The 26,997-nt window shown below is 44.0% G+C and overlaps 1 protein-coding gene across 1 annotated transcript in view; it reads right to left on the bottom strand.

The window, feature by feature from the left end:
* Window positions 1–5,368: 5,368 nt before the first annotated feature.
* MAML2 (mastermind like transcriptional coactivator 2) overlaps window positions 5,369–26,997 on the bottom strand; it is a 67,567-nt gene continuing 45,938 nt past the window's right edge. Inside the window, exons 3-5 of the mRNA XM_027735570.2 lie at window positions 18,174–18,377; window positions 15,722–15,833; window positions 5,369–10,143 (exon numbers count right to left, since the gene is read on the bottom strand). Of these exons, the coding sequence (XP_027591371.1) occupies window positions 9,161–10,143; window positions 15,722–15,833; window positions 18,174–18,377 (1,299 nt within the window). The 3' untranslated portion in view covers window positions 5,369–9,160. The remainder of the gene's footprint in view (window positions 10,144–15,721; window positions 15,834–18,173; window positions 18,378–26,997) is intronic.

Below are 26,997 nucleotides of genomic sequence, written 5' to 3'. Positions count from 1 at the left end.
AAACTTTTCATTTGTTTTCAACAGTTTTTCCCCTTTCTTTTTTCGTGGGGACCCACGAAGATATTTAGTCCATTCCAGTGACTGAAGACAGCTAACCATACCACTGTAATTTCTGACAGCTGCCTAAGCAGGTCCTGAAGACCTTCAGACTCCATACCCTCCTCATCCTCATATTATCCTTCCTGTTAAAAACTTCCACCTGGCATCTAACCCAAACCTGTGATTTCTTGGCCTGTACAGATCATTGTGGAAAATACCTAATCTTTACCCCTGGAAGCAATGATTTATCCATTCAAAGACTTTATCTTTGTCTAGACTATCCTATCCCCACTCAAATCTCCTCTCCTTCAGCCTAAACAACCTTAGTTCTTTTCTATATATTATCTAGACTTCTGTTCATTTGCATTGGTTATTTCTACCTGGGCTGCATCATATTACCAGGGTGCTGCTATTCTGCAATCAGTAATAGGGTTGAAATCTGTGGCCAGACATCATCATTTTGATCAGAGTGGGCATTGGAGCCAGGGTTTGGGCTCCTTTTTGAAAATCTTGCCTTTTATCAAAATGTGTAAAAGCTTGGTGAAAGGATTCTCCGATGAAAGATAGTTTAATAAAAAGTAGCATTTCTGGAGCTAATCTGCCATCCAAGTGCACAGCTATGCTGTGTCGCAGTGTTGGTGGCCACTGGGAGATTTTTCTTTATTGCACACTCTCACTTGCTGAAAGCTAAAACCGATCTAATAGCAGGAGGCTTTGGAGGCACAGTGAAGTGTATAAAAAGGACTCAATTTCAAATTTTTTTAAAAAAGAAAACCCAAAGGGAAAGCAAAATAGGCCACTACTGAGGGTTAAAAACACAGATGTAACAAAAGAATATTTCTGAGGTTTTGTGTGGTTTTGTGCACTTGAGTCACTTACAAAAAGGCTATATTCAATGCTGAGAAACTAATGAAATGTTCTTCAGGATGGGGTTTTTTTTAATTCCCTTTTTTTTAATGATTTACTTCTTTAAATGGCACTATCTTGTCAGCTGTTGAAAGCTTCTCTTTGTAACCCTCTAAAGCACTCCAGACATTTTCTATGGGAATGTTTTAAACTCCCCAGTACAAACAGATGGTCTGTTGGTATTCGTATGACAGAAGCTAGCAGTTTATATTGTAAAACACACTAGATTAAATTTTTGGGGTGGGAGGGAAAGTTAATGAATGAGATTATCGTGCCATGGCTTTACTCTAGCAAGATCCACAGAATTAATCAAGACCAGTGTGGCACATAATAACATAAAGATGCCATGTAACTATGGGGAAACTCTTTTGATGAGTGAATTTGTTACTTAAATGAAGGGAAAAGTTGGCTTTAAGGGAGTGTTATGCATGAAATCCTGATTTGAGCTGTACTAATGCAGTTAACTTGCTGCTCACGTGTGAATGGGGATGCCACGTAGCCCTGCAGCTTTGATCAGCCTTTGGGAACATACATGGAGTTCCTGTCTCTGCTGTAGACATCCTGTCAGCCTGGTTATCTAACAGACCAAGGCTAACATGTTCACACTAAGGAAATTACGTGAGAGAGTACAACGGGTTTCTTTACACTGGCCTTGATTTGCTGTACAGTTAAATTACTCACAAAGGTACTATGAATAACATTATGCCAATTAGAAGTCTTGCTGAAGGACAAGTAACATGGTAAAAAAGCACAATCCTTAAGAGAGGAAAGAACTCAAAAAATTAATAAACCATCATTGGCAAAGTTGTGCAGATTCACAAAGGGTTATTTTACCCAACACATATATTTTAGACATTCTTCAATATTTACTTTAAAGACACTGTGAAGTTTGAAGAATCAAATAATATGGCCTATGTATCTGACACATTTCTCTTTTTAGAAACTGCAATTTCAGAAAATTCACCAAATTCCTTCTAAAACAAATTTGAAGAGATGCAGCCAAATTGCAGAGTCCCCACATATGCTTTTACTTGAGAAAGTTAGATGTCTTTCACTGATGGAAATTTCATTGATATGTGAATTATATATTAACCTGACTGTCATGTGTGCCCACTTGTTCATGAAATCAACTTATGGAACTAACCCTATAGGATACATCTACAAGAGGGACCTTTCCAAATCAGATCCTCAAACAATAGCACAATAATTTCTACTAAATATTTCTCAGTGGCTGGTACCCTGGAGTTCTTCAGGAACTAACTTAATTTTAAAAAAAATTAATTTTAGGCCTCTAGAGTCAAACTTCCCTGTTGTACTTAGAGACCAGGTCAGCACAAAAGGCAATTTGAATACATTCCCTGGTTTTATTTTTACCATGTCCCTCCAACATGGTATCAAGGGCAAACTCTGCCCTTATGTCCTGTTTATTGACCTTCACAATGACCAGGAACCTTTCCTTTCATGTCAAATTGATATTGAGGGATAGGTTTTGCCTTCAGATCTGTTAACTTCAACATGAGCTGCATGGATGCACCTATACCCAGCATTTTACCCAAACACTTAACAGCACCACGGGGTTTTCCTGATGTTCCTGGACATGAAGGATAAAACAGAGCAACTGTGTCCTCTCAAACAAGGCAGACCAGTCAGCCAGAGTGAAAACATGGCAGGCAGCCTTCCAAAAAATGTAGATAGAGCATCTTTGTTGTCTGAAGCTGTGCACAGGAATGCACGACATGTCTGGGGAGAGTGAGCTGCTCACCAGGCACATGCCAGTGCAGCCAAGCGGGGCTTTTTCTGTTCCGCTCCAGGAGGCACGGGTTGGCTCTGCCATTGCACATCCCAAGGGTGATGGAGCAGCTCATCCAGCCTTGGTACCCAGGCACACAGCACACCAGCAGCACAAAGATCCACATGTCCACCTGAAAAGGCCATCACTTCCTGGGTAATCACTCTTCAGCACACAGGAGTCTGAATTATTACAGGCAAAACAATAATTTAAGCTCTGGCTCTTTTAAAGGAGCTCCTTGTAATGAAAATGCCAGAATGGCAATTGCTACTTTGGGTTGGGTTTCTTTTTTTTTTGCGTGTGTGTGTGTGTGTGTATGTGTGTGGTTTTGTTTTTTTGTTTGGTTGGTTGGTTTTTTTTGTTTGGTTGTTTGTGTTTGTTTTTTTAAAGCTTAGATTTCTAAGTCCTAATCAGGCTGCTTTTTTCAGTTTGCATGACCTGTTCTGGAGCACATGGATGAGGATTTTACACTGCAATTTCTCCATTATGACAGTAACTTCTGGTTGAGCTAGCTTGTAACAATTTTGTGAAGAAGAAATCAATGAAATTTTGTATTTTATTTAAAAGGATACTTGGGCTATGATTTGGAATCCTAGTAAAGAGAGTCTATCAAACTGGTCTGCATGACTGAGAATGCCCAATTTAAAAATTAGGATGAAGTAATGTTTTCCTGTGGTCTAAGCTTTTATTGTGGCAGGAGGAATCCTCTCCCTGGTTCTTGCAGCTGCCAGACCTCCATGCTGCTGAAGGAGGGAGCAGCACTCTTGGCTGGTCTGCCCTTCTGAGCCGGTAGTGGTTCCCACCAAGTGATTCAGATGCAGTGGGAAAGGTCAGCCCTCATCTGGGTCTGGCGCAATTCCTGCTGTGCTGCTTCTGGCCAGGCAGGGAAAATACTCACTACCACCCCTGTCTCACACCCCCTCCACATGGTCTCGCTGGCTACATCTCCCTGGGCAGAGGATACAGGCCTGAGGACATTTTCTGGCATGGAAGCCATGTGGCGCAGGGTGATGTGTGTCCATATTATTATAATGTCCTATCTCTCTTGTCCTGCATCCACAGTGGGAATGCCTCTTAATAGTGAGACCTGTAGGAGGGTGGATATTGCACTCAAGCACTACCAGGGACCCTCATACCCTGGTGGCACAGGCAACCACGCTTCAGGGACAGGGAGGGGTCCCAGGCTGTTTTTCAGCTTGCTGATACAGACATGTGTGCTTCGTGTGGGCAGCAGCCCTGCCTGAGGCTCCCACATCCTACCTGCCCTGTCTTCTGCCTTTACAGCTACGATAGACAAAGAGGCACTTTTAGGGCTTGAGTTTCTTGACCTGTTTACCTTCAGATAAGTGGGACTGTACCTTATTTTCCTCCCTTGAGTGCAAGGAAAGCACTGTCTGCTGCCTGTGTTGGAGATGCTGAAGAGAGAGCCATACGCCTCTCGGGCACCTCCTTACTTCAGCGTGTCCATCCACGATTGGGAGTGTGGGTACAGTGGGTGCAGTGGGACACAGGGCACCTGCCAGCATCCTCCCCCCATCCCTCCAGTGAAAGCACTGGATGCCAGGGAAGGACAGAGGAGCCATTCGTGGGTGGGAGTCAGACACAATGGAGGGACTGAGCAACACTAGCAAAAAACCCATGAGGACAGCAGTCAGCAGAGCTGGTGTTGTGAGGGGCAGCCAAGGGAGGTGCCTCCCTGCTTACCCCGTGGGGGAAGGTGAGCAGAGGGGGACTAAAAGGGCGGATGCACTGGATGGCAGTCCCTGAGCATCACAACCAGCAGTGAAGCAGTTAAGATGTGGGGAGCCCTTTTTTTTTTTTTGCTACATCTGAAAATAGCACAAGGCAGCCTTTGAGCACAGGCATTGATGCGCTGACATTTGTCCCGCTGAAATATCCCCTTCCACCACCCCTTCTGCTCAGTTTGTGGGGTAGGAAGAGCCACCCACTTGGAGATGGAGCCCAGAAAGCCTCTCAGGGAACAGGACATCACTTCCTCAGCGCTGACCTGCTAAAAATAGTCTGGTAGGGATGAATATTTGTGTGAAACAGTCTGGACCTGATGTGATCTGGTACACGCTGAAATCTCTTTAGGCTGGAATCTCTTTAGGCTAGAATGAGGTGTAATGTGATGCAGGCAAGGAGGAAAGGAGGAGAAGGGAGTTGCCTGACTTCTGGCATCTCATTAGGGGTGTCTGCTAGTGAGGGGAGAGGGGCAGATATCTTCAGGGCATGATCCAGGGCAGGGCATGGGCTTGAGGACCTGGCCAGCCCTCTTGGGGTGCCTAACTCTTGGGAGTTCACAGTTCTCGGCTTTAACTTCTGCAGGATCTCAGAGCAAATTGCTGTGCTGCAAGACTCTATCAACCCATGCACCAGGAGCTAAAATACTATTTTTTGTTAACCATCACTTGTTAACCCTTACTGGTAATGAAACCATGTCTTCAGTCACTAGGAAAACATCACAGCTCTCTTGCGAAGAGGCAGGCTGAGCTCCTAGAAGCTGCCACATGAACATTTTTCTCATCCCCCCTCCTAAAATATCACCATAATTTTAATTTACTCAGATGAACCAGCAGGTGACTAAACAGACATTCAATATAAAATTCACATTAAGAAAAGAGACACTTGGGATAATTTTGATTGATTTATTGGCAGAGTTTTGATAGCTACTGAAAAACATACTATTCATGTTTAGGTGAAAAATAAATGAAGTCAAATAAGTGTCACTGCATAGTACTAGGAGGTATATACAGCCACATGTAAAAATGCATAAACACAAACATTTCTGTACAGCATCTTTTCAGTCTGTATAGAGAAACACTGGTTTATAATATGGGGAAAATATAAAGCAGACATACATGCAACAAGGACATGACAGTTACATAGGTCCCACCTGCATCCCAACAGCTGCAATAACAATAATAACAATAACAATAATAATAATAATAAAAGCCTTTTTCAGGGAAAAAATTTGAAACCTGGAATGTTTTCATATTGAGGTTTCCAGACAGCTTCAGATGTCAAACCTATCTGAAGGTTATTTAAAGGCTTCATTCAAAGCCCTGTGAAGGCAATGGAAAGACTCCATCGATTTCAGTGAGCTTGGGGTCAGACCCAGCTATTTAACCATGATCCCATTCTGCCCTCCCCCAAAACCCAAAGTTGAAGTCTGCAGATAAAAATAAACAATTGTATCATACAAAACTTTGTATATAGAATACAAAAGGTAACCGTTGACTTTTTGTATAAAATACAACTTTGTGATAGTATATTTATTTCACATATGTATAAATATAACCCAAATAATATGATTTTTATTATTCCTACCAAAATATTATTACTTTTTGTTGTTGTTTTTACAAAAGTTTACAAAACAAATAATTCTTTATATTTACAACCCAATACTGTGAAGAGTGCCCGGTCAATGATGAAAAATAGACTATAAGGGTAGTGCACTTAGCCATTGCAAAGAAAGAGAAAAAAGACACTAGCTCCATTCAGATACAAGTGTTCTGAAGAAATGATACTGGATTCAAGTTTTGGTTGCAAAAGTCTTTACAAGCTTGCATTTCAAATGCATCAGGCTTATATTTACAGGACTGGACGTGGCCTCTACCGTTTTTGAATTTACTTAAGACAGGATGAAATTTTGCTCCCAGGTATGGCACTCACAGCCCAGTGTCTTTTCCACTCTCGGCTGAGGCCAACAAGAAAACACTCAGCATTGAATCCACCACCACATGGTATCACAGAATCATAGACTATCCTGAGTTGGAAGAGACCCACAAGAATCACTGAGTCCAACTCCTGACTCCTTGGGATCAGCTCCTCAGATGAACAATTTTTTTACACCATTTTAGGATCTGGAAAACAGTCTGCTCTTAATACAGGAACCAGTGGTGGCTTTTTCAATGGTGTGTGAGGGTAGTTGAAGTTACCAGACTTCAGTCACCATTGCTCATGGTGATACTAACTCAGCCTCGGCCTTAGTGGCATCCATCGCAGTCGTCTGTTCCTACCAGAGCGCTGCCGGTCACTGTTGACCCTTGTAGATGGGGTATGTGCCCGTGTGTGAGGCAGATGAGCCAATCTTCCTTCTGCTTCAAACTCATGTAGCTTCTATTTCAGTCTAGTTTTGCATGACTTATAGGGGACACATTTGTTAGATTGCATTTGTATCTCTCCAAACTTAGGTGGGACCCCAGTGACCTGAGCTGAAAAGCTCTTCAAGGACTTGGAAAAATTTGTACTGATATATCAAAGGGACCACGTGCACCCCAGCCAAAACTGGGGAGAAGAGGGAGCTTTCTGGGCAGCTGAGTGACCATGTTACACAGTGCAGGGGTGTGCAAGGATCACTAGCTGGGGTGGCAGAATGGATTCTGCAGCAGGCTTTCTTGTCCCTCTTAATGACAAACATTTCTGGGAATGAACAGCCTCAACTGGCATGTCTAACTAAATGCCCATGTTACACCTTTCCTGGAGGTGCTAGTGCTCATTTGTGTGATGGTGCTTCTTGAAACATCTTGAAAAATTTGAAGTGCCCATTTGAATGAATGCCATTTGAAATGACAGGGTGAGCTGACTGGAAAAGCCTTATTAAAACCTCTCTCAAGAAATAGGTCAGATAAGTGCAGAGGCTATTGTCAAATAGTCTCCTCATCCCACTGCTACTAACAAGGATGAATAAAGCACTTGCACAGGCAGAGCAATGCCTCTTGGCACCAAGGCATGCAAACGTAGGCATTGTATTCCTTTGCCACATCTAGTTTTAGCTAATTCAGAGGAGGCTGTGAAACACGTCGCACCACATCATTTTAAAGAACAGTATTTTCATTTGAATTGCAAGATCTGTTCCCATCCATGAATCCTGTCTGAATCACTGTGGAGCTGCTTTATAGTGACATAGCATATCCTTCTAATGTCCTTACTGACCAAGTCTATAGCAAAAAATTTAACACAGTTGAGACTGTTCCTTGGTAGGTATGGAATTGCCTGTATGCTTATTGCTCTGCTCTGTTAGCCTTCAAGGCAAGGTGGCTCCAAACTGCCTATGGAAATGGTCCTTGCCCCAGGATATCTTCCTAGTGATGCACAGAAATTGCTCAGGGCAGTGTTAGCTGGGCCATCACCAAACGCAGAACAGATGATTTAGTCCAGTGCCCAAAAATATTCCCCCGAACTGTTTCATCTACAAGCACAGATGTGGCTGAGCGGAGCCTCCTACTGTGAGCTATAATTGATATGCATGCTAGTTTCAGGGGCAGAGTCTTTCATACTCCACCCAGTGGAGGCTGTGGGGACCTTGGCCATCACTGGAACTCTTTCAACTCTCCCTGTATAGCAAAGGAAAACCAGGATGGAGCCAAAATGCAGTGCAATCAAAATGACAGCCTCTCCCCAGACAAAAACGATGGCATTTCTTCTGGGGTAAACCTGCTTGATAGAAGAGGACTGGGCTGAACTAACTGACACTCACTATGGGTTTAGATGAAAATGAGCACAGTGGCTTAGCTGAGCATTTACCCTCCTCTAAGCTGGACTGGGAAAGTAGTCAGTGAGGGTCAAATCGTAAGCACCCTTCTCACTCAAGTTCTCCATTAAGTCACTGGAGTCCCTGGGGTAGGGCAAGGTAGCAAAGTGAGGATCCTGAGCTTTGGTAATAGTTCATCTCGTATTTCCCTCAATGCCCAAAATGACTGTGTTACTGGCAGGACAGTAGCGTCCTCTGATAGTCACTGCAAGCACTGATGAAAGGGAGAATGCAAATGCTAGAGCACACTGAGTAACGTGTTGGAAGATCTGCTTCCTTCTTCTCTTGGATAAGACCACTTACCCTGTTGTGTGCTACAAAAGATAGAGGGTTTATAATAAAATCATTGAGAAAGCAAATGTGAGTTTGTACGGAGCAGAAGTAAACAGTTTTTGTGATGCCATGAGATTTACACAGGGCTTGATGCTGTCAGGGCTGCAGTCCCAAGGAAGTTAAGGGCTGTGAACATGATGACTGAAGAACTCTGGACCACTTAGGCTCTTACTTGCACTCAGAGAAATGTTGTTCCACAACCCATACCACTGTCTGGTGCTTCCATGTGTGGGAAGCTAAACATGTTTTTCCCCACAGTCCCTGTGAGAAGAACTGATGAGTCTGCAATGCTCTGGGCCCTGGTGTGGGGAGCAGACCCTTCATGCATTCTCACTCCTTTGTGACAGGCAGGAATATCACTTATGCTATCACTTCATCTGGGGTGACTTCAATTTTGTTCCTAGAGCAACTCTTCAAAGAGGGCAGTTGCCCTATGTGGTATTTTAAAGAACAGCCCAGTTACTGGAGTGTAAATTAATAAAGCAGGTTGTTGGCATCTAAAGAGAAAGCTAATGTCCTTGCTGCCTCTTCATCTGATTCCCTGTCAGTACTGTCACTTATGAGTGGTTCCCTAGAATTTCGTCGAGGTTGATGTCTTTCATCCAGTCATCATTACCAGGTTCTGTTTTCAGTAAAGAATCTATGAAGTCCGAGTCACTGTTGAGCGCAGGTCCTATACTGTCACCTTGCTGGTTTAGAAAGTCAAATGCTAGGTCATTATTATGATCACCTCCTTGGTAACCCCTAGAGTTTTGGTTGGTAGATGTGAAACTGGTTGATGGCAGAGATGATGGCGGTGTCATACTTGTTCCTGGCTGATTCAAGGTAGGCATCGTCTGTCCTCTTAGCTGGTTAGGTCTTATGCTGAGCCCTCGTAGTGAGCCAGCAGGTTGTCCATTTAGAGTCTGGTGCATTGGGTTTAGAGGGGGCCTCATTTGGACTCCCGCTGTTAACTGGTTAGGAGGTGCCAGTGCACGCTGAGGAAAATGCTGGTTGCCTACATTGCGTTGCAAAGACTGGTTAGGATATGGAGTGCCAGTGGGGAAACGGACCCCTGCAGGCTTCAGTGCATCCTGCTGCTTCACTGCAGCTTCTTGTGGGGCCCAGTTCTGGGCAGTGGCAGTAGCTGTGATCATCACATTGGCTGGCCGTTGAGCAGGGATACCTGTTGCTCCATGGTTCAAGCTTGGCCTTATTTGCTGAGTGTTGACCACTGACCCTGTCCCAAAAGCTGTCACATTGTTTCCCTGTGTCATGGTTTGCTGTCGGGACACCATGGGGTTATTCTGACTGGGCAGAACCTGATTTTGGTTTCTGTGTGGCTGCATTTGATTCATTCCTGAAGTCATGTTGTATGCACTTGGTTGGTTGCAGGGAAGATTCCCATAGCAACCCATATTCCGAGCAGCAGGAACAGAAGGCATTCGGCTTCCAGCGGTGGTGGACATGAGACTGGAGCTCTGGGGCATGAGGCTGTGCGTTGAAATTGGGTTGGATAAGGACATGTTGTTGGAGCTCATGCTCGCAGCTGCCGAACCACCTGGAAAGGAGAAAATAAAAGTGTTACAACAAGCATGAGTGCATGAATGAATTGTGTCATTCATATACCAACAGGTCAAAAATCCAGTTTTCTATTAGCAGAATTTCTTGAAGAAGATACTATGCTCTTAAGAGGACTTACATGAACTTGCTCAAGGCCTTATAGATGCCTATCATCCAAAGGGTGGTTTGGCCTATATGAAGCCCTTGGTGGCTTTTCCATCCCTTCAGAGGACAGCAGATGAGCCAAAACTAGTACTCATTGTAAGAGAAATATTAGAGCTGGGAAGGACAGACTGAACCACTGGGCAGGAGAGAAGACTTCTCTGCCTTTTTCTACAGAAGTGCTAGTCACCTTAGACAGGACAAAGCCTGTTTAAGTGATCACAGATCAAGAACTTCCTTAAAGGGCATGGCTCATCCTGGCTCCCTCTAGAGACAATGGGGAGCTAGAGGCACCATCATCAGGCTCCTTTTTTACCTACAGCAGCAGTATCCATCCTTTGCGGGAATACCTGTCCTATATAACAGTGGGAGCCGAGACTGCAGCTCAAACATTTGCAGCCATATGCTGGGAGAGCAGTTCAGCCCAGTCTGTGACCTGCCTGTCCTCCCACGTGGCAGCAGAGTAGGTACAAGAACATGACTTAGTGTTCTATCTGGGGAGTCCCACCCAGATGCCCTTCTAAACTCCCTTTCCAGCTGGGCTATTTGCTCCTGTAGAAGCTGAGGGAATCACACATGATATGCTGGCATTTGCAGCACATGAAATTCACCTTTTGTGCATTAGAAAACTATGAGCTATGAGTTGGCACAAATGTACCACTCATGGCTAATTCTGCCTACTGGAGGATTTTCCTGTACCTGACACCCGCCAACGAATCACAAGAAGAGAGTCCTTCAGCCTCCAAACCTGGACACAAGCTCACTTCTGTAGCACATTTGCGGCTACATAGTCTCTATTTCGAGGCCATGGTAAATCAATTTTGTCACTGTAGGCTGATTGCTTCTGCAGTGCAAGACTGAATTAATCCCTGAGAGGCTGGTTGAAGACAACCGTTTTCCAAACACAGCTGCTGTAGATGGCACTGTGGAGAACGCTCTCTGCACAATCAGCTGCTCCATAGCTTAATTGCCTTTGCTACTGTTGCTTCCAGTACAAGCCCTGCGAGAAGCACAGCTTGGAGAAGTCAGGTTCAAGGCTAACAAAAGGAGATGTTTGTTCACACAATGTGTGGGTCAGCTGAGGAAATGTTTGCCGCATGGCACAGTACAAGCTAAATTCTCGTATCACTTTGGGTGGCTCCCAAAGCATGAGAAAAGCTGTTGAATGGGCTGGCTACCAAGGTACCATTGCATTTCGGAAATTCCCTGACCCTCTGCCAGAGGAAGGAACATACGATTCTGTAGATTTTCTATTTCATAGATATCAATTACTAACAATTGTTGGACATGGGACACCGCCTTGGTTTGATCCTTCATACATACCACAAAAACAGACAATTCGACTAACTTTAACTTTGTCATCGAATCTTATATATTGGTCTGTGTGATAAATTTTATCAGGTGGTTCATCATCAGTTCCTTCCTACCACACAGGTGCTTCAAGACTGTGTCATGCTTGCAGCATTCTCCGAATACTTTAGTATCAGTGAGTGGCGTGTTTTCCAGTCCCTTGGTCCTTCGAAGCTCTTTTTGACGTTTGATTTCAGAGCTGTGCATCACTGCTGGTCACAGTAATAGCTTTTGCACATCTCCAATATGGATGTAAAGTAAGCTCTATTTTTCTTGTTCGGCCTTGTCTTGGACAGTGTTTGTGCATTCGGTTCCAATCACACAGCCTGTTCACAGTGATATCTGGAGATCTGTCAGCGATTACCTTTTGAGCTGTGTTAATTTTGTGTCACTCTGGTTTCTTAACAAAAATTGGCAGTAAGAAGTCAGATGCTTTATAGGACATTATCTGAACAAGAAATACCATGGAAATTTGAAAATATTCTTTCATATCAGTCCATGTTGTTTGACAGTAATTATATCCCCTTCCTATATTCTTTATTATTCAGGCTGTATCTGCTTCCCAAGTAGTTTTGCTGAGTTCTTCATTAGGTCACTAGGGCTACAATAACCTACTTACTCTTTTAATTTTTGTCATGGCATTAGCAGTCTGGAGTTTCAAGATTAAGTAGAAAGTAACATTAAAAATTTGGAGAACCTTTCAGCCAGCTCTTTTAAAACTCTTGAAGACAAATCATGCGCATACATATTTTAAAAGTCTGTGTTTAGGAACAGCTGTTTAATAAACTTTTCCTGTTGAAATGTCACCATAATGATGTTCAGCTCCCTCAGAGTGGAACTAAAGAAAAAAAAAATCATATATTTCTGCCTTTTCTGCATTATTTTTATACATATGCTATTTCCATTTAGTAATGGATGCAAAGGATTCATTTTTTTTCCTTAAGGACTTAAAAATTAACTCTTCCCAAATCATTATTAACACTGAGAGTGACTCCACAACCAGAGTGTTTGTTCCAAATTAATATAAACATAGATACCTAAATTAAGAAGCTCCCCCTCTGTCCTGGGAGGCAGCCTGTTCCACAAGCTGGCTCTAAGCAGGAGACACTTGTAGAGAATATAATTGCCTTAAGAACTATGTTGTCCTAACTTAAACACCTAAATTCAGTCCCCAGACTGGTCAGGTCCTGGTACAGGAGAAGCTATGGGAGTCCACCTGACTTTAGCTCAACAGGGACAATCAAATTCTCACAGTCAGTGCTCAGCAGGCAACCACACTATTTTTGGCTTTGCTGATGGGTTGTGCGTTTTTGGAACTACTGTAACATTTATTGTGAAGACAGGCTGAGAGAGTTGGGTTTGTTAAGCCTGGAGAAGAGAAGGTTCTGGGGTGACCTAGCACCTTCCAGTACCTGAAGGGGGTTACAGGACAGCTGACGAGGGACTTTTTACAAGGATATACAGTGATAGGACAAGGGGGAATGTCTTTAAACTGGCAGTGGGTAGGCTTAGATTGGATGTAAGGAAGAAATTCTTTACTCAGAGGTGGTAAGGCACTGGAACAGGATGCCTGGAGAGGTTGTGGATGCCCCATCCCTGGAAGTGTCCAAGACCAGGTTGGATGGGGTTTTGAGCAAGCTGGTCTAGTGGAAAGTGTCCCTGCCCAGGGCAAGAGGGGATTGGAATTAGATGATTGTTAAGGTTTCTTCCAACCCAAACCTTTCTGTGATTTTACAGTCTTTTTGCAGGGGTGATAGGGATGGGGCCCCTGATTCTTTGCTCCTTTATGCTGCTATCAAAGAGGAGGAATGGTACAGAATTCAGTGGCATTTCAAAAGACCTGGAACACCAAGCTGGGGAGAGATGGTTTCCTCCCTCTAGCTGAACTACAAGTTTGTGGACCTGCTTTACTTGTCATTGGGATGAAGCCCCTTCTGGGGTGACCCTGCCAGCTGTTGAACAGACCTCAGTGCTCCTGCAAATGCCACACTCTGAAAAATACAAGTGGATGGGACATGGGTTGTACTTGTACAAAAGACGAAGCTTCCTCTTTCTTTGTATTGCTATTTTTATGATTTTATTTTTAACACAAGTATTTTCTGGTCTGATTTCTTCCAGATGGGAAGAAATGCCTTACCCAGAAGCACAGTGTACAGCAGCTAGGCACCCCAGGCTACAGCGATTCAGAGAAACATCTTCCCTACCTGATTCACCTGCTTCTTGCCATGACATGGCACTGTGAGGAAAAGTATAGAGGAATAAAATGCTTAATCAAGTTTCTTCAAGCCCTGGTGTTATTTTATTTAGCTTTTTGTCTCTTCTTCCCTGACCTGAGCAGAGCTATTCCCAGAAAAAGGGAACAGATTCCCTGCTGTTACTCCGTTATGCAAGAGTTTCCTAATCACTCCGTCTGGTAGCTTTGTTGGAAACTCCTAGAACAGCCCTTTCTCCGAGGCTCACCTAAAAAGCTGCTGTCCTCCCAGGGCTCACTCAGCAGGGACTTGAGATTTGAATGGACAAGTGCTGCCAGTCCCACATGCTTCAAACCCAGCAGATGGGACTCCAAATACCACAAGACTGACAAAGAGTCCATCAGATTAACAACAAGAGCCACCACATAACAATGGTGATCTACTCATTTTGGAGCCTTTACAGATGTGGCTGCAGTCACTTCCATTTTCTCTCTCAAGCTGGAAAAGGAATGTTTTTAAGTAAAAGCCAAGAGTCTCAGTTAATCATTTGATTCCAGGAATGAGCCTTTAAACAACACACCAAATCACAAGATTCCCCAGCAAACTGCCAGGGTTGCCAAAGCATTTGTTTTGGGAGCACAGGAGTTAGCCAGCAAGCAGGGCACTGTCTGCCCTGTGGCATTGCCCTCATCATCGGCTATTACACTGGCATCAGGGATGCTTGTGGAAATTTACTGGAGATCATAAACACTCAGGTCCATTAGAAAGTGGCAGTTTCCAGCAGCAGTTTCCAGCCGGCAGCAAGCTTATCACTGCTAGAACTTGGAAGCAAAGCAAAGGAGTGCTTGAATGTTGCCTGAGCAGCCCAGCCTGGCCCTTCCCCACAGAGCTGTGCTGGTGGTCCCATGGCCAGCAGGTTGGGCAGAGGGGTGGCATGTGAAACAGCTTCACTTCAGAGCTCATTAAAATCGTAATAGAAGATGAAAAAGTTTTGCTAGAAAGGACAGGTAGGAAGGAAAGACTCAGACCACTGGCTGAATCTGCAGAGCCAACAGTTATGGAAAAACAAAACATCACACCATCTTTTTTTTCTTCAGTGTGTTGTATACAAAATGATACTAGAAGGCAAAGGATCCTTTTTATGCTTACATGCAAAGGCACTTTGCAGTATAAAGAACATCCTTTGATCCCATCTGCTGCATTTCTCCCACCTCCTCTCTCTCCTCAGCATTTTTTCCTTTGTCCTCTTGAGTGGTCTCCAGCCAACCAGCAAGGTGAATGGCATGAAAAGTCAAACAGGCAGGCCTGCACTTCCGAAACTAGACCAGCAGTAAAGCCATGACCATGGCATATTAAAGAGACCAAAAGTACCATCCATGATGGTGCCATGTGAAGTACTTAAAAATCAATATGAGGGGCCTCACACCGTACAAGAACTGCCATTCAAAGGGAGGGATGGCTCTCGTCTCAGTCTCTGAAGCAAAATGTACCACATACATGAGAGAAGCATCTGGATGGAGTGAGGTTGCATAGTCAAGAGGACACCTCTGCATCAAGTATTTCAGTGCACCTCTGCCCCAGACAGTGCTAATGGGAGGGGTACCAACCCCTTCTTCCCCATGTCTGAGAGAGGCAGTATCAGCGTGGATGAACCACCAGATCACACATCAGCACTTCTCAGTGGTGCAAGACAGTAAGGTAAGTAGCACAGGAGAGCAACAGCCACCATCCACCACTGCCTCTGTGGTGATGTAAGTGGATATCCAGAAAATCATGCCCTGGTCATCTGTATATGCATGGCTCTTCTGGATTTTCTTCCAGTTGGAAGGAAGGAAGGAAACAAACAGTTTCATTGAGCCCATGGGCACTTACCAGGATATTGGTTTGCTTGTTGCATGTTGACCACGTTCCTTCTTTGGTCTTTATAATCTGGTGGTGGACGTGTCAAGTGTCTGTTCAGCTGATCTTGTGGAGTTATTTTCTCCTAGAGGATTAGAGTAGAAATGCATTAATTTGCTTTTCCTTATGCTTTCCTGCCTCTGTGTTTTGCCCATCTCTTTGTTGTCTCAGTATGTATAAATCTCAAGTGTTTCTTCCTTTCACTCTGTCTGGTCCACAGAGGCACCTGTGAAACTGTGTCATCACCCACTAAAGTCTATAAGAAACCTTTTTGCTGGTTGCAGAGTGTTTGAGACTGGTTCAACTTTCCTTAAAACCACTGAAAGTTTCTCAGCCTCTGAGAACACTGTCCACATCTGCAGTGCAGTACAAAGTATCTTCTGATGTACATCCTGTCTTGCTCACCATGCTGATCAGATAGAGGGGCCTGATGGTTCCTCATGGCTCCCTCCCTCTCTGTGCAGCTAGGTGTGCTTTCTCTGAAAGAACAGAGACAGAGCAAACACCCACGTCTAACCCAAAAAACCCACACAGCCAGGGTGCAGCTGGGGAGCAACAAAGGCTGACACCTGCTCCTTGGCTGTGTCAATGACTATCAGCCTGTTTCACCCACATAGTTCTCTCAGCATGCACAGCTGGCAAAGAGGACTTCAGCTCATCATCCCCATCCACAGCCATGTCCATTCCTCACTTACTCCTTCCTCCTAAACTGGAGGAGTGACCACAAAAATCAGTTTTGTTCTCGCGCTTCATCTCCCCTCAGCAGAGATGACAGCAGGACACATGGTGTAGCAAAGATGGTGCTGTGCTGGCTGTTTTTCACTCACCAATGGCCTGTGCTTCCCCGTAAATGTGTGTGGTGCTGTCTTTCCTGTTACACTGGGAGTACAAGTGTTGGGGCAAGGACAGAAGGGAAAGATTGCAGAAAAAAATATTAGTTGGGGAGAATTTTTTATTTATTTTGAGCCTGCAGGGACATGTCTGTGGTAAGAGGAAGATAGAAATCAAAGTCCTAGAACTGAAATCTGACTAGCTGCCCTGTGTTCATAAAGATCTGGAAAGAGCAGGCACCAGAGTCAATGCCAATCTCTCATCAGCATCAGTGTGACTTGATGCATTCAGAGTGCTACTGTTCGCCCATGAGCAACAAAACCTTGGGACATGTGGCCTCGTGGCAGGAAATTGTGAATTTGGTGCACACACACCCTTACTGGGCAGCTGCTGGGCAGGCTTCACACCTGGGCACAATGTGCCCAGGTTTCATGCTCAGCTGCCAGAATGGCAAGCTGGCTCATCAGTGTGAAAAAGTCGGGCCCTGGCTTGTGATGGAAGTCCACCAGAGTAATTTGAGGATCTTCTGCCTGAAAAGAGCAGGTAAATGGACCTTCTAATGAAAAATCTGTTTTTTCTTCTCCCAGGAGCAATTAAAAACACTGGGAAAAGAGCCTTTCTTGTGGTGTTTAGGCATTTCTATAATGCATGATGGGAGTGAAGGGTCTGATTAAGAATTTTAAGGCTTGTTTTTACATCTTGCTAAACCTGAACCCTTCTGAAGAAGAAAGACAAGTTATCTCCCAGGAAATCCCTGCAATGCATGCAGAAACTGTAGGCAAGCTTTTTGTGCGTTTCTGTGTACACGATACAAAAGCAAAGTCAAGCTGATTAAAAAACCACATTCTGTAGAGTATTTTCAATTTCTATTTTATTTCTTTTTAAGAGAAGCTATTTGAGCAATTAACTTTTTGTTCTGCTAAAAATTCTGACAGAAAACTGCATCACATAGAGCTGACTTGAAAGTTCCTTTTTCTTCTGCATAAACCAAAAGGCAAGAAATATTTCCTTGTAGAATCCCCCATGCTTCATAAAAGGACCAGTAACTCCCAATAGGTCTCTCAGATACCAAAGGAGTGGGAAGAATTGACTACAGGTATCTGGAAATGCAAAAAGACAAACGGAGAAAGGAGGACTCATGTATGATCTCAGCTGAGCACATAACTTGTGTTGAAACCCAAAATCAATGTACCTGATCCTCGTTTACACACAGGCACTTTACACCATGCTGCCTGGGTCAAAGAGCCTGGAAGTCAACTTTCCTCTGAGGCTGAAGTAGCTTAGCAGTGCATGTTGGCTTATCTTGCAAAGAAAACCATGGACAATCTCCATATGCCTCAAATCAAGTATATGCTTGGACTGTTCTTGTAATGACACCACAGTAGCTTGGATATTTAAGTTGTTTCATATAGACTGAAGAAAGTTTCAAAAGGGCTTAGCAAAGCGCTGAAAAATATGAGGCACACTCTTGAAGTTTTAGGCATTGCCAAAACGACCTCAAAGTTTAGGGGACTTTCTTTCCCCATCTTAGCTTTCTTTTCTATTGTTTTTTTGACAACATTTTCCATGTAAAATAAGGGATTAGAAAACTTACAGCTTCTGCCAACATCTGCTGCTGTAGAAGGAGTTGTTTTTGCTCCATCATTTGCCGTTGCAGAGCCTGTTTCTTTTCCATCAGCTGCTGATTCAACAATGATTGCTGGGATGAGTTCATGTAACCACTTCCAGTGTTTGGATTTGAGCAAGAACTGGAGCTTGGAGTGGGGCCAGCTCCCTGGCCTACCACAGAGTGTTGATCCTGAAACAGAAAAATGGCTCATGAAGGATGAAAATAATAACAAGCATCAAGAAAAGGAAATAATCCTTTGTATGTAATTAGCTCAAGTTCAGGACACAGCCCACAGACTCTCGGGACAAGTGACCGATACAAAGGCTTTGACAAATTAAGAAGGGGTTTGAATAACTTTGTTGCTCAGGGAAGAGTGAAAATGTGCCAGGTGATTCCAGTGGAAAACCTCAATATTGTACCAGGAGCTTGGGAAACATGACCAGAAGTAACAGAGCTGTCCTGGGGATGTCTCAGGAAACATGCATTGGGCTGTATGGCAGATTGTTTGACCACGAGGGAACAAACTCAGTGTCTGTTGGTTCCTCCATCTGGTGAACAGCAGCAAGAAGTTACAGACTTATTACTAGAAGTGGCATTTATTCTTAGAAAATACAGAGGTGGTAAGTTGATACTTTGCAGTGGGGTGAATGGCGCTGCTTTCATTCATCCCGTCATCCCCCTGACAAGAGCAATCTCTGAGAGATTGCTAATTGACTGCCACTAGCAACAGGATTAAATAGGCTTAGAGTGTATCAACTTCCTTGGTAAAACAAATGTGTAACTGGGAAGGACCTCGAAGAGTGCTTTAGGGTCTCTGGTCTTGGTGAGGAATCTAGATCTGCTTCCTCTTTCCAGTGTGCAGCTTCATGAGGAAGGGATGGCCAAAAGTCATTGCAGAAAGCAATGGGAAAAGTACTTGAGGACTCAAATCGTGCTCATACAAGATGAGACATGGAATGACAATATGCTGCTCCTTTTCTCTCAGCCATGATTTCCCTCAGCAGCAATATGTTTTCTGCCTACTTACTCCACCGGTTTTTAGTACTTGAGACTTTACCAAATGTAGGAAATAGCTTTCTCAGTGTACACACAAAACCACTCAGCCTATGTTGGATCATAGCAAAAGTCTGCTTCATGGCCATTGTCCCTCAATGCATCTATGGAAATATGGACTGACCAACAGTGGAGCAAGAACTGGTCTCACATACCCAGGGATCAATGCTGGGACCAGTTCTGTTTAATGTCTTTATCGATGATTTAGATAAGGTTATTGAGTCCACCATCAGCAAATTTGCAGATGACACTAAATTGGGGGGGAGTGTTGATCAGCTGGAAGGCAGGAGGGCTCTGCAGAGGGACCTGGAAAGCCTGGAGAGTTGGGCTGATTCCAACGGGATGAGGTTCAACAAGGCCAAGTGCCGGGTCCTCCACTTTGGCCACAACAACCCCCTGCAGCGCTACAGGCTGGGCACAGAGTGGCTGGAGAGCAGCCAGGCAGAAAGAGACCTGGGAGTTTGGATTGACAGGAAGCTGAACAGGAGCCAGCAGTGTGCCCAAATGGCCAAGAAGGCCAATGGCCCCCTGGCCTGGATCAGGAACAGTGAGGCAAGCAGGACTAGGGAAGTGATTCTTCCCCTGTACTCAGCACTGATGAGGCCACACCTGGAGTACTGTGTCCAGCTCTGGGCCCCTCAGTTCAGGAAGGATATTGAGGTGCTGGAGCAGGTCCTGAGAAGAGCAACGAGGCTGGTGAAGGGACTGGAGTACAAGTCCTATGAGGAGAGGCTGAGGGAACTGGGGTTGTTCAGCCTGGAGGAGGCTTGGGGGAGACCTCATCACTCTCTACAATTCCCTGAAAGGAGGTTGTAGCCGGGTGGGGGTTGGTCTCTTCTCTCAAGCTGCTATCAGTAAGACAAGAGGGCAAGGTCTTAAGCTCTGCCAGGGGAGGTTTAGGTTAGATATTAGGAAGAAGTTCTTTACAGAGAGGGTAATCAGGCACTGGAATGGGCTGCCCAGGGAAGTGGTGGATTCTCCGTCCCTGGAGGTTTTTAAGATGAGACTGGATGTGGCACTTAGTGCCATGGTCTAGTAACCACGGTGGTGTTGGATCAAGGGTTGGACTTGATGATCTCAGAGGTCCCTTGCAACCCGGCTGATTCTATGATTCTACTCATGCCCTGAAGACCATGGAGCACTGATGCTTATTGCTTTTCAAACTCCAGGAAAGCCCATTTCTGTGCCTTAGCTTTTGCATCCTTCCACTCCCCAATGACACTCACTACAGACTAATCCCACTTAGCTTTCTGCCATCTGGCAAGGAAGAAATGCAATGATTGTTATGGGTGTTCCTATTTTAAAATAGTTCTGTGGCTTCTAGATGGGGACACATGAGTGTGTAGCTAGTTAGATAAAGTATTTAAAGACTGTTACTGAAATAAACCCCATGACTTTCTTCTGGAGCCACCTGCAGCCCCCAAGGCAGTCTTACAAACCCACCCTTCAAATTTATTGGGCTCTTACACAATAATATCCTGCACACTTTCTTTCAGTTCCAGAAGGAATCCAGGATTGCTCGGCACTGCCACATTTTTCAGCCCTTATGTTAGCTGCAAGATAGAAAATACCTCCTCTCAACAGACCTGCTTGCCAAGTTGTTGTGCAAACTTTTTTGTCTTTCTTAAAATATTTTGAAAAGAAAAATATGTTACAATAAATTGGCTTTGACTTCTGTATTCAAATGACAACTCTAGCTTGAACTCAGCCACATGTTCCATCCATTAATAGAATTCATCTGTTGCATTTTTGCACAGATAGTGCAGGCTCCCCGAATATGCTTTCATAGTCACGCTTAAAAAAACCAACGAAGGCCAACTTTTTCATTCCCTCATCCCCTACCAGCCCATATAAGCAGTAGGAGGGATTTTGTTTTAAGATAAACTGTGTAGCGTCCATTCAGAGTACCTATCAAAGAAAGCTCTTCTGTAATAGCCATTGGCACAAAACACCAGCTGCTTGGCAAACAGACCCTGAGAAAAGAGTGTAAATCATCAACTTGGAGCCAGGTTGGGGTTTTTTTTGCATTTGGTCCTTTCCCTGCTGTTCATGAAATGTCAGTGCCAACCTATGAATCTACGATGTGTTACTTCTCCTGCCTGCTGATCTTCCGTCAGCCATGTTGGGATGGGAGAAGTTTCCTAATAAATTAGGGGATTAGCTGCACAGCAGTTTGACCCTTCATGAACCAGTGCTATTGAGCCTTGCTCTCACCCCACGCTTGGAGCACTGCAAATCAGACAGCAGAAGGGCTACACTGCTGTCAGGGACGTGGGGCTCTGCTCCTGAACTTGGACAAAGAGCACCTTCCAACATCCCTGATGAGGAAGGGCAGATTTGGGTTGGAGTCAGCCTACTTTCGTTGAACTGTTTCATCCTGCTCTAAGCCTGGCTTTACTGCAGCAGTTTTACTACAACTCCACACATCTAAAGCTGCTGGTACCGCCTTGTGAACCTCATTCCCAGGTTCCCGTGCTGTGGTTCATGTGCTTTAACTTTAGAAACCCCTGACCAAAGAAAGCCTGGAGTGGGATGTGCACGTCCCCTTGCCCAGAGGCGCCTCTGCCCAGCAGGCTGCAGAGGCAGCCTGGCATCTCTCCATCTGCAGAACCCCAAGTGCTTGCCTGCACAGTGACACCATGCACAAGGAAGGTAACCTTTCCACTTTGCCTCCAAGGAGGCAACATGACCAGGAGAACATCCATGCAGCCAGGTGTCAGGGACAGGCTGGAAGCTTCACACCTCCAACAAGTACAAATGTCCATCTGAGTCTGCCCCCAGTTCCTGCCCCACTTGTTGACATGCCACATCCCTCCAAATGAGCTGCAGCCCTTTCAGAGCTGTGTCTGGTGCCAGCTGGGGCAGTGGCAGCAGCTGAGGGCTGAGTTAGTGTTCACCAAGCACCACAAAACCCCAGCTGGTCCAATGGTGCCGAAACTTCAGCACGACAGTGCTCTAGATACAAAGCAGGTGTGTTGCACCATGTCCTCTGATGTTACAGTGAGATATAAAACCTATGAGACGCAGAAAGAGGCAGTCAGTGAGAGCTCCTCAGAACTGGTAGCACAACTGGGGGTTTGTTCATCAGCATCACAAAGAACATTATGTTGAAATGTTTAAATTAGCAGTAAATCAAAGCACATAAGACCAAGTTTGCTTTTCACTATCCTTGCTGCAGCTGACTTTTGTTCATACAAATGAAGGGATGTTTTGGCTTCTAACACACATATGAACTTTATAAAATGCACTTTCCCCCTCCCCCCTTTTCCCTTCATCTCCCCTCCCCTCCCTACTTCTCCTTTCCCTTTCTCTTGCCTCCTTGCTTTGGACCTTTCCAACCAAATTGCACCTTTCTCCTTTCCTCTCCTCTTCCTTTCTCTCTGAAGCTTGTCAGGAGCCCTGAAAGCCTTTTGCAAGCTTATGTCTCTGCATTCTTAGTTCAGAAGTGGTTTAGGGACATTTGGCTGGAAAAGGATGGACAAACCTTTCATCTCTTTCTCCTGAAATGCCTTAAATTGCTGAATAACTTTGGTGGGACAGAAGGGAAACAATGGTAATTTTTTTTACTAAACCACAATGCCCACAGAGGCTGTTTGCTTCCCAGCCAGGAGCCCTGGCATCTGTGCCACAAGGCAAGCTTCTGCTTTTAGCAGATTTTCCCTCAAAAGGAGATGAGTAATTTTTCCACCTTTCTGTTCCTCTGTGGGGCAACTCATTCTGTGCCCAGCGTCAAGTCGGGAGTGAACGAATCAAAGTGAGTCTCTTCTAAGTTTAGGTCTCTAACAAAAAATTTAGAGCAGATTCTGTCTAAACTGCCTACTGGAGCTCTCCCCTCCCAGTACAGAGGGATGGGGTTGTATAATTAGGCTTCAGATGTTTAATTTAGATAATCAAGTTAGGAACCCAGATTAGATGATAGGAACATTCCCTTACACTCTTCATTTTGGATGCTTCTAGTCACACTTGAGTAAGATGCCTGGAAGAGCGAGCGTGAACACACTTTGATTTGTCAAGCACTAGTGGATCTTTTTCTAAGGGTGTCTGACCAAAAAACCTCCCAAATTAACCATGCAGAAGATAGGTTGAATTTCTCCTAATACTTGGCTAGAGAGTATTTTTATGCATTCCGGGAAGATCGCTTTCATATGTATAAATAGCATTTGAAAAACCTGAATATTACAAGATATCGAGACCTGTTTTTGCTGTGTCTAGTATCAGAGATACAGTTGGGTGAAGACTGCAAAATATTTCCTTTCAGTAATTTTGTGGAGTGTTTATAAGAAGTTGGCTCAGTCAACTTCTGTGTTTTTCTCCTGAGAACATCTGAGCTCTCAGGACAAAAATTTCAGGGCCAACCATGTTTCCAAGGCACATACACAAGGAATCATGGACACTAGCATTGCAATTTCACAAGCCCAGGCTGTCTGCCAGAAATACTTGTGCCTTCATCCAACCAGGGAAAAGAAGCAAATGCTGTGTCACTCCTTCAACAAACTGGAGTGATGGAGCTAAAAGAGGAAATGTGGACTAATCCCTTTCCACTGAAGCTGGAAATGATCATGACAGTAGAGAGCACACCTGATTTCTGCATCCTCATGGTGTGATTCACCCATTGGAGGGATAGGTTTGGACATCAAGTTATACAGCAGGTACTCAACATGCAGAGGGGTAAGTACTTCAGCACACTCGACTGCTGCAGCTCTCATTGGAAGAGCCAAGGACACTCGGCTTTTTAAGAAGACTTTTTTTTTTGACACACCGACATTAAAGTGTACCCTATAACTATTTTCAGAAATAGGTAACACTGTGCACAGTCTCACACATAAAAATGGGTGAGCAAATCCCTCAAAGAAACCAATCCTCACTAGTGGTGAGAAACCACGAGAAAAAGACTTTGACAGATAGTTATTTTTGCAATTTTTAATAGAAACCTTTTATTGCACTTTGCCTTTTCAGCACCAAGAGAGCTGCTTACTCCTGAGATCCTTGGGAACTGATTTTCAGCCATTAGTGATTTATTTGTAGCCCTGCCAGAATCCCTTGCTGGAAAGCTGCACAGCCCCATAGCCACTAGCAGGCAGTCTTATAACAATGTTCTCAATCCAAACTTCTTAAACTTGGGCAATGTGGGAGCTGCATCTTGCAGGATCCAAGCTCAGATTCAGCACTTGCACAGACACACAGCAACAGATCCAGGAACAGTGCCTCATTACCAGCCTTGTCCAACAATCAAGTCTTTAACGAGAACAAAGGTTGACAGTGATTAATCATTAAGACATTTCTTGTTCCTTGCTGCACGTGTTGGAGGCAGCCTCCTGCAGAGGCAGTCTGGCAGATTTCCTGTCTGCTCTATACCAGGGCCCGGGTCCGGACACACAGGGATGTCTTTTCCCAAAGCCAAGCACACAGATGAAAGTCTTGTCTCCATTTCTGAGCACGGCAAATTCGGAATTCATGTGCATTCTGCAAAAATAATAAACCCTCAGCTGTAAATCTGACTGCTGGAAATTCAGGCAAAATGACCTAAAGGAGATTTGTTCATGTCCGAATTTTTCCCAGAAACTTCAAGGATGGATTATTAGTATTTTACCACATGCACCACGGTGAACTTTTAATATCTTCTGGCACAATGTATATAAGAAGGTGTCCATTCTAGAAATATTTTGTTTATTTGTAATGAAAATAACATGCACGTGTTGAAAGTTCAACAGAGGAGGTTATTGTGAAATGTCTGCATTAGAAGAGGAATGTTGGCTCCATCGAAGTCAATGGCAAAACTCCAGCTGACTACAATGGGGCTAGAATTTCCTTCCAGATCTCCATCCAGCCACAGGGGCACAGTGGCACTCTTGGCTTGAAGTGACCTCATTTTACACTTTCTGGACAAGATACCTGGTTCAGAGAGACACCAGGAGGGCCTCCACTAATGTACTTGGGCAAAGACTATTCTGTGCTCTGTATGGAGCTCTACATTTAAATCATGAGCTTTAACTTATATTAAAATAAGTTTGCCAATAAGCATGAATGATGAAGACTTTGGACAAGACCAGACACATAATGATTTGTTCTACTCCAGCATTATCATTTGCAATGGCTGTAATATGCAATACCCACATTGCAACAGGCCAAACCCTTTAGTTTTTCATCACACAACTGCAGGAAAACAAATTAGAGAGGTTTAAGAAAATGCCACTCCTCTAGCTAGAGCAAGAGCTGGTGTGAGTGGACCTGTTTTGCCTAGTACTACAGGACAAGGTACGTGCGTACACACAGGCTCTGTGCTTCCACTAAGGAGTGGTAATTTCCAGCTGAGGCAGTGAAAACTTCCTAAACTGACTGAATGAGATATTTGTGATTATCTGTCTGCACCTTTAGTGTGGGCATATATTATCTGTGTATATGTATACCTTATTCATCTAAATGTTCTTGTCTCATTGCCATATGTTTATTATCTTTCCCCAAAATTATCTAGCCTGAGGTTGATACAGGAGAACTACTAGCAATCAAAACTAGAGTCTTGTAAGAGGAAGAGTGGATAATTCAGTAATAGGTGACACTCTCATACATACATGTTTATATTTAAATGTTCAATTTCCAAAGCAGTGCTACAAAAGACACTGAAGTTTTACATATAACAGGCTTATGTATAACATGTATCTTTTTTGGCATCTCACCTTATCCTCATGTTTCCCACCGTGCAGTGACTCTGACAGTCCCACTAGTCAAAGGGTATGTAGGCACCATACAGGGAAGCATGGTCCTGAAGTCCCCGAGCTAGTGGAGACCTGGGCTGCTAGGATCACATGGAGCCAAGTGAACTAGGAACATGTGGAAATTTTATTCTCAAAAGCCACTATTCATTCTCAAAGATAAACCATGCTGGAGAACATTGAGTTGAGGATCATTGAGCTGAGGATCATTGAGCTCAGTAGGATGCTATGTGAATGCAACCATCTTCCAGACCTGAACCCACACAGGGCTGTCACTATAAGATCAGGTATAAAAGGGTGCGGCATTTGCAAAACTATGACATTCTAACAGACCTAATGGAAAGAGAATAGGTCTGTGCCTTTTCTTTTGATCATAAAGACTAATGCAAAATTCTATAGGAAATTACTGTAATTTTTTATCCTCTTCATTTACAGGCTATTATCTAGTTTCCTCAGTTTTTTTCCACTAGCATTTATCTAGGTTTTCTTTGCACCTTCTATATCCCTCCTCATATAGGATTCTCCCTCCCTATAATTCTCTGTAGTTTAAAGACATCTGTGTCACTTTTAAATAACAAGCACCAAAAAAAAAAAGGGAAAAAAGTTGATGACACAATGTGAAAATTTTCCTCAAGCAATAAAAAAAGGCAAAGCAAACACCATCAATGCCAGTTTTGCCGAAGAAGGGCATGAGGGAGCAGTCAACCTGAACAAAATATTCAGTGAAGAAAGAGAAAAATAATTAAACACAAAGAACAACAGCAACAACAGAAAAACCACATCACTGGAGCCAAACACTTGAATTCAAATGGGTACAACATGGGTGACATGACTGTCAGAGATACATATTAAGATCAAAACTGTCCTGCTGAGAATACACAGCAAGAACATGAGCATCCTTAAACCAGAGCCTCCTGGGATTCACTTTCTAAACCAACAGCTCTGAACTCTGACAGAAAACAATGCCCAATACTGAAAAACAATGTGTGAAGAATGGCTCTGACCTGCATCTCCATGCACTGATTGAAGCTACAGGTGAGACACGC

Source organism: Pipra filicauda, unplaced genomic scaffold, assembly GCF_003945595.2.
Source record: "Pipra filicauda isolate LSUMZ 115617 unplaced genomic scaffold, ASM394559v2 scaffold184_size3518187_pilon, whole genome shotgun sequence".
Classification (NCBI taxonomy): domain Eukaryota; kingdom Metazoa; phylum Chordata; class Aves; order Passeriformes; family Pipridae; genus Pipra; species Pipra filicauda.
The sequence above is the reverse complement of the archived record's forward strand: the minus strand, read 5'-3'. Positions and strand labels throughout refer to the sequence as shown.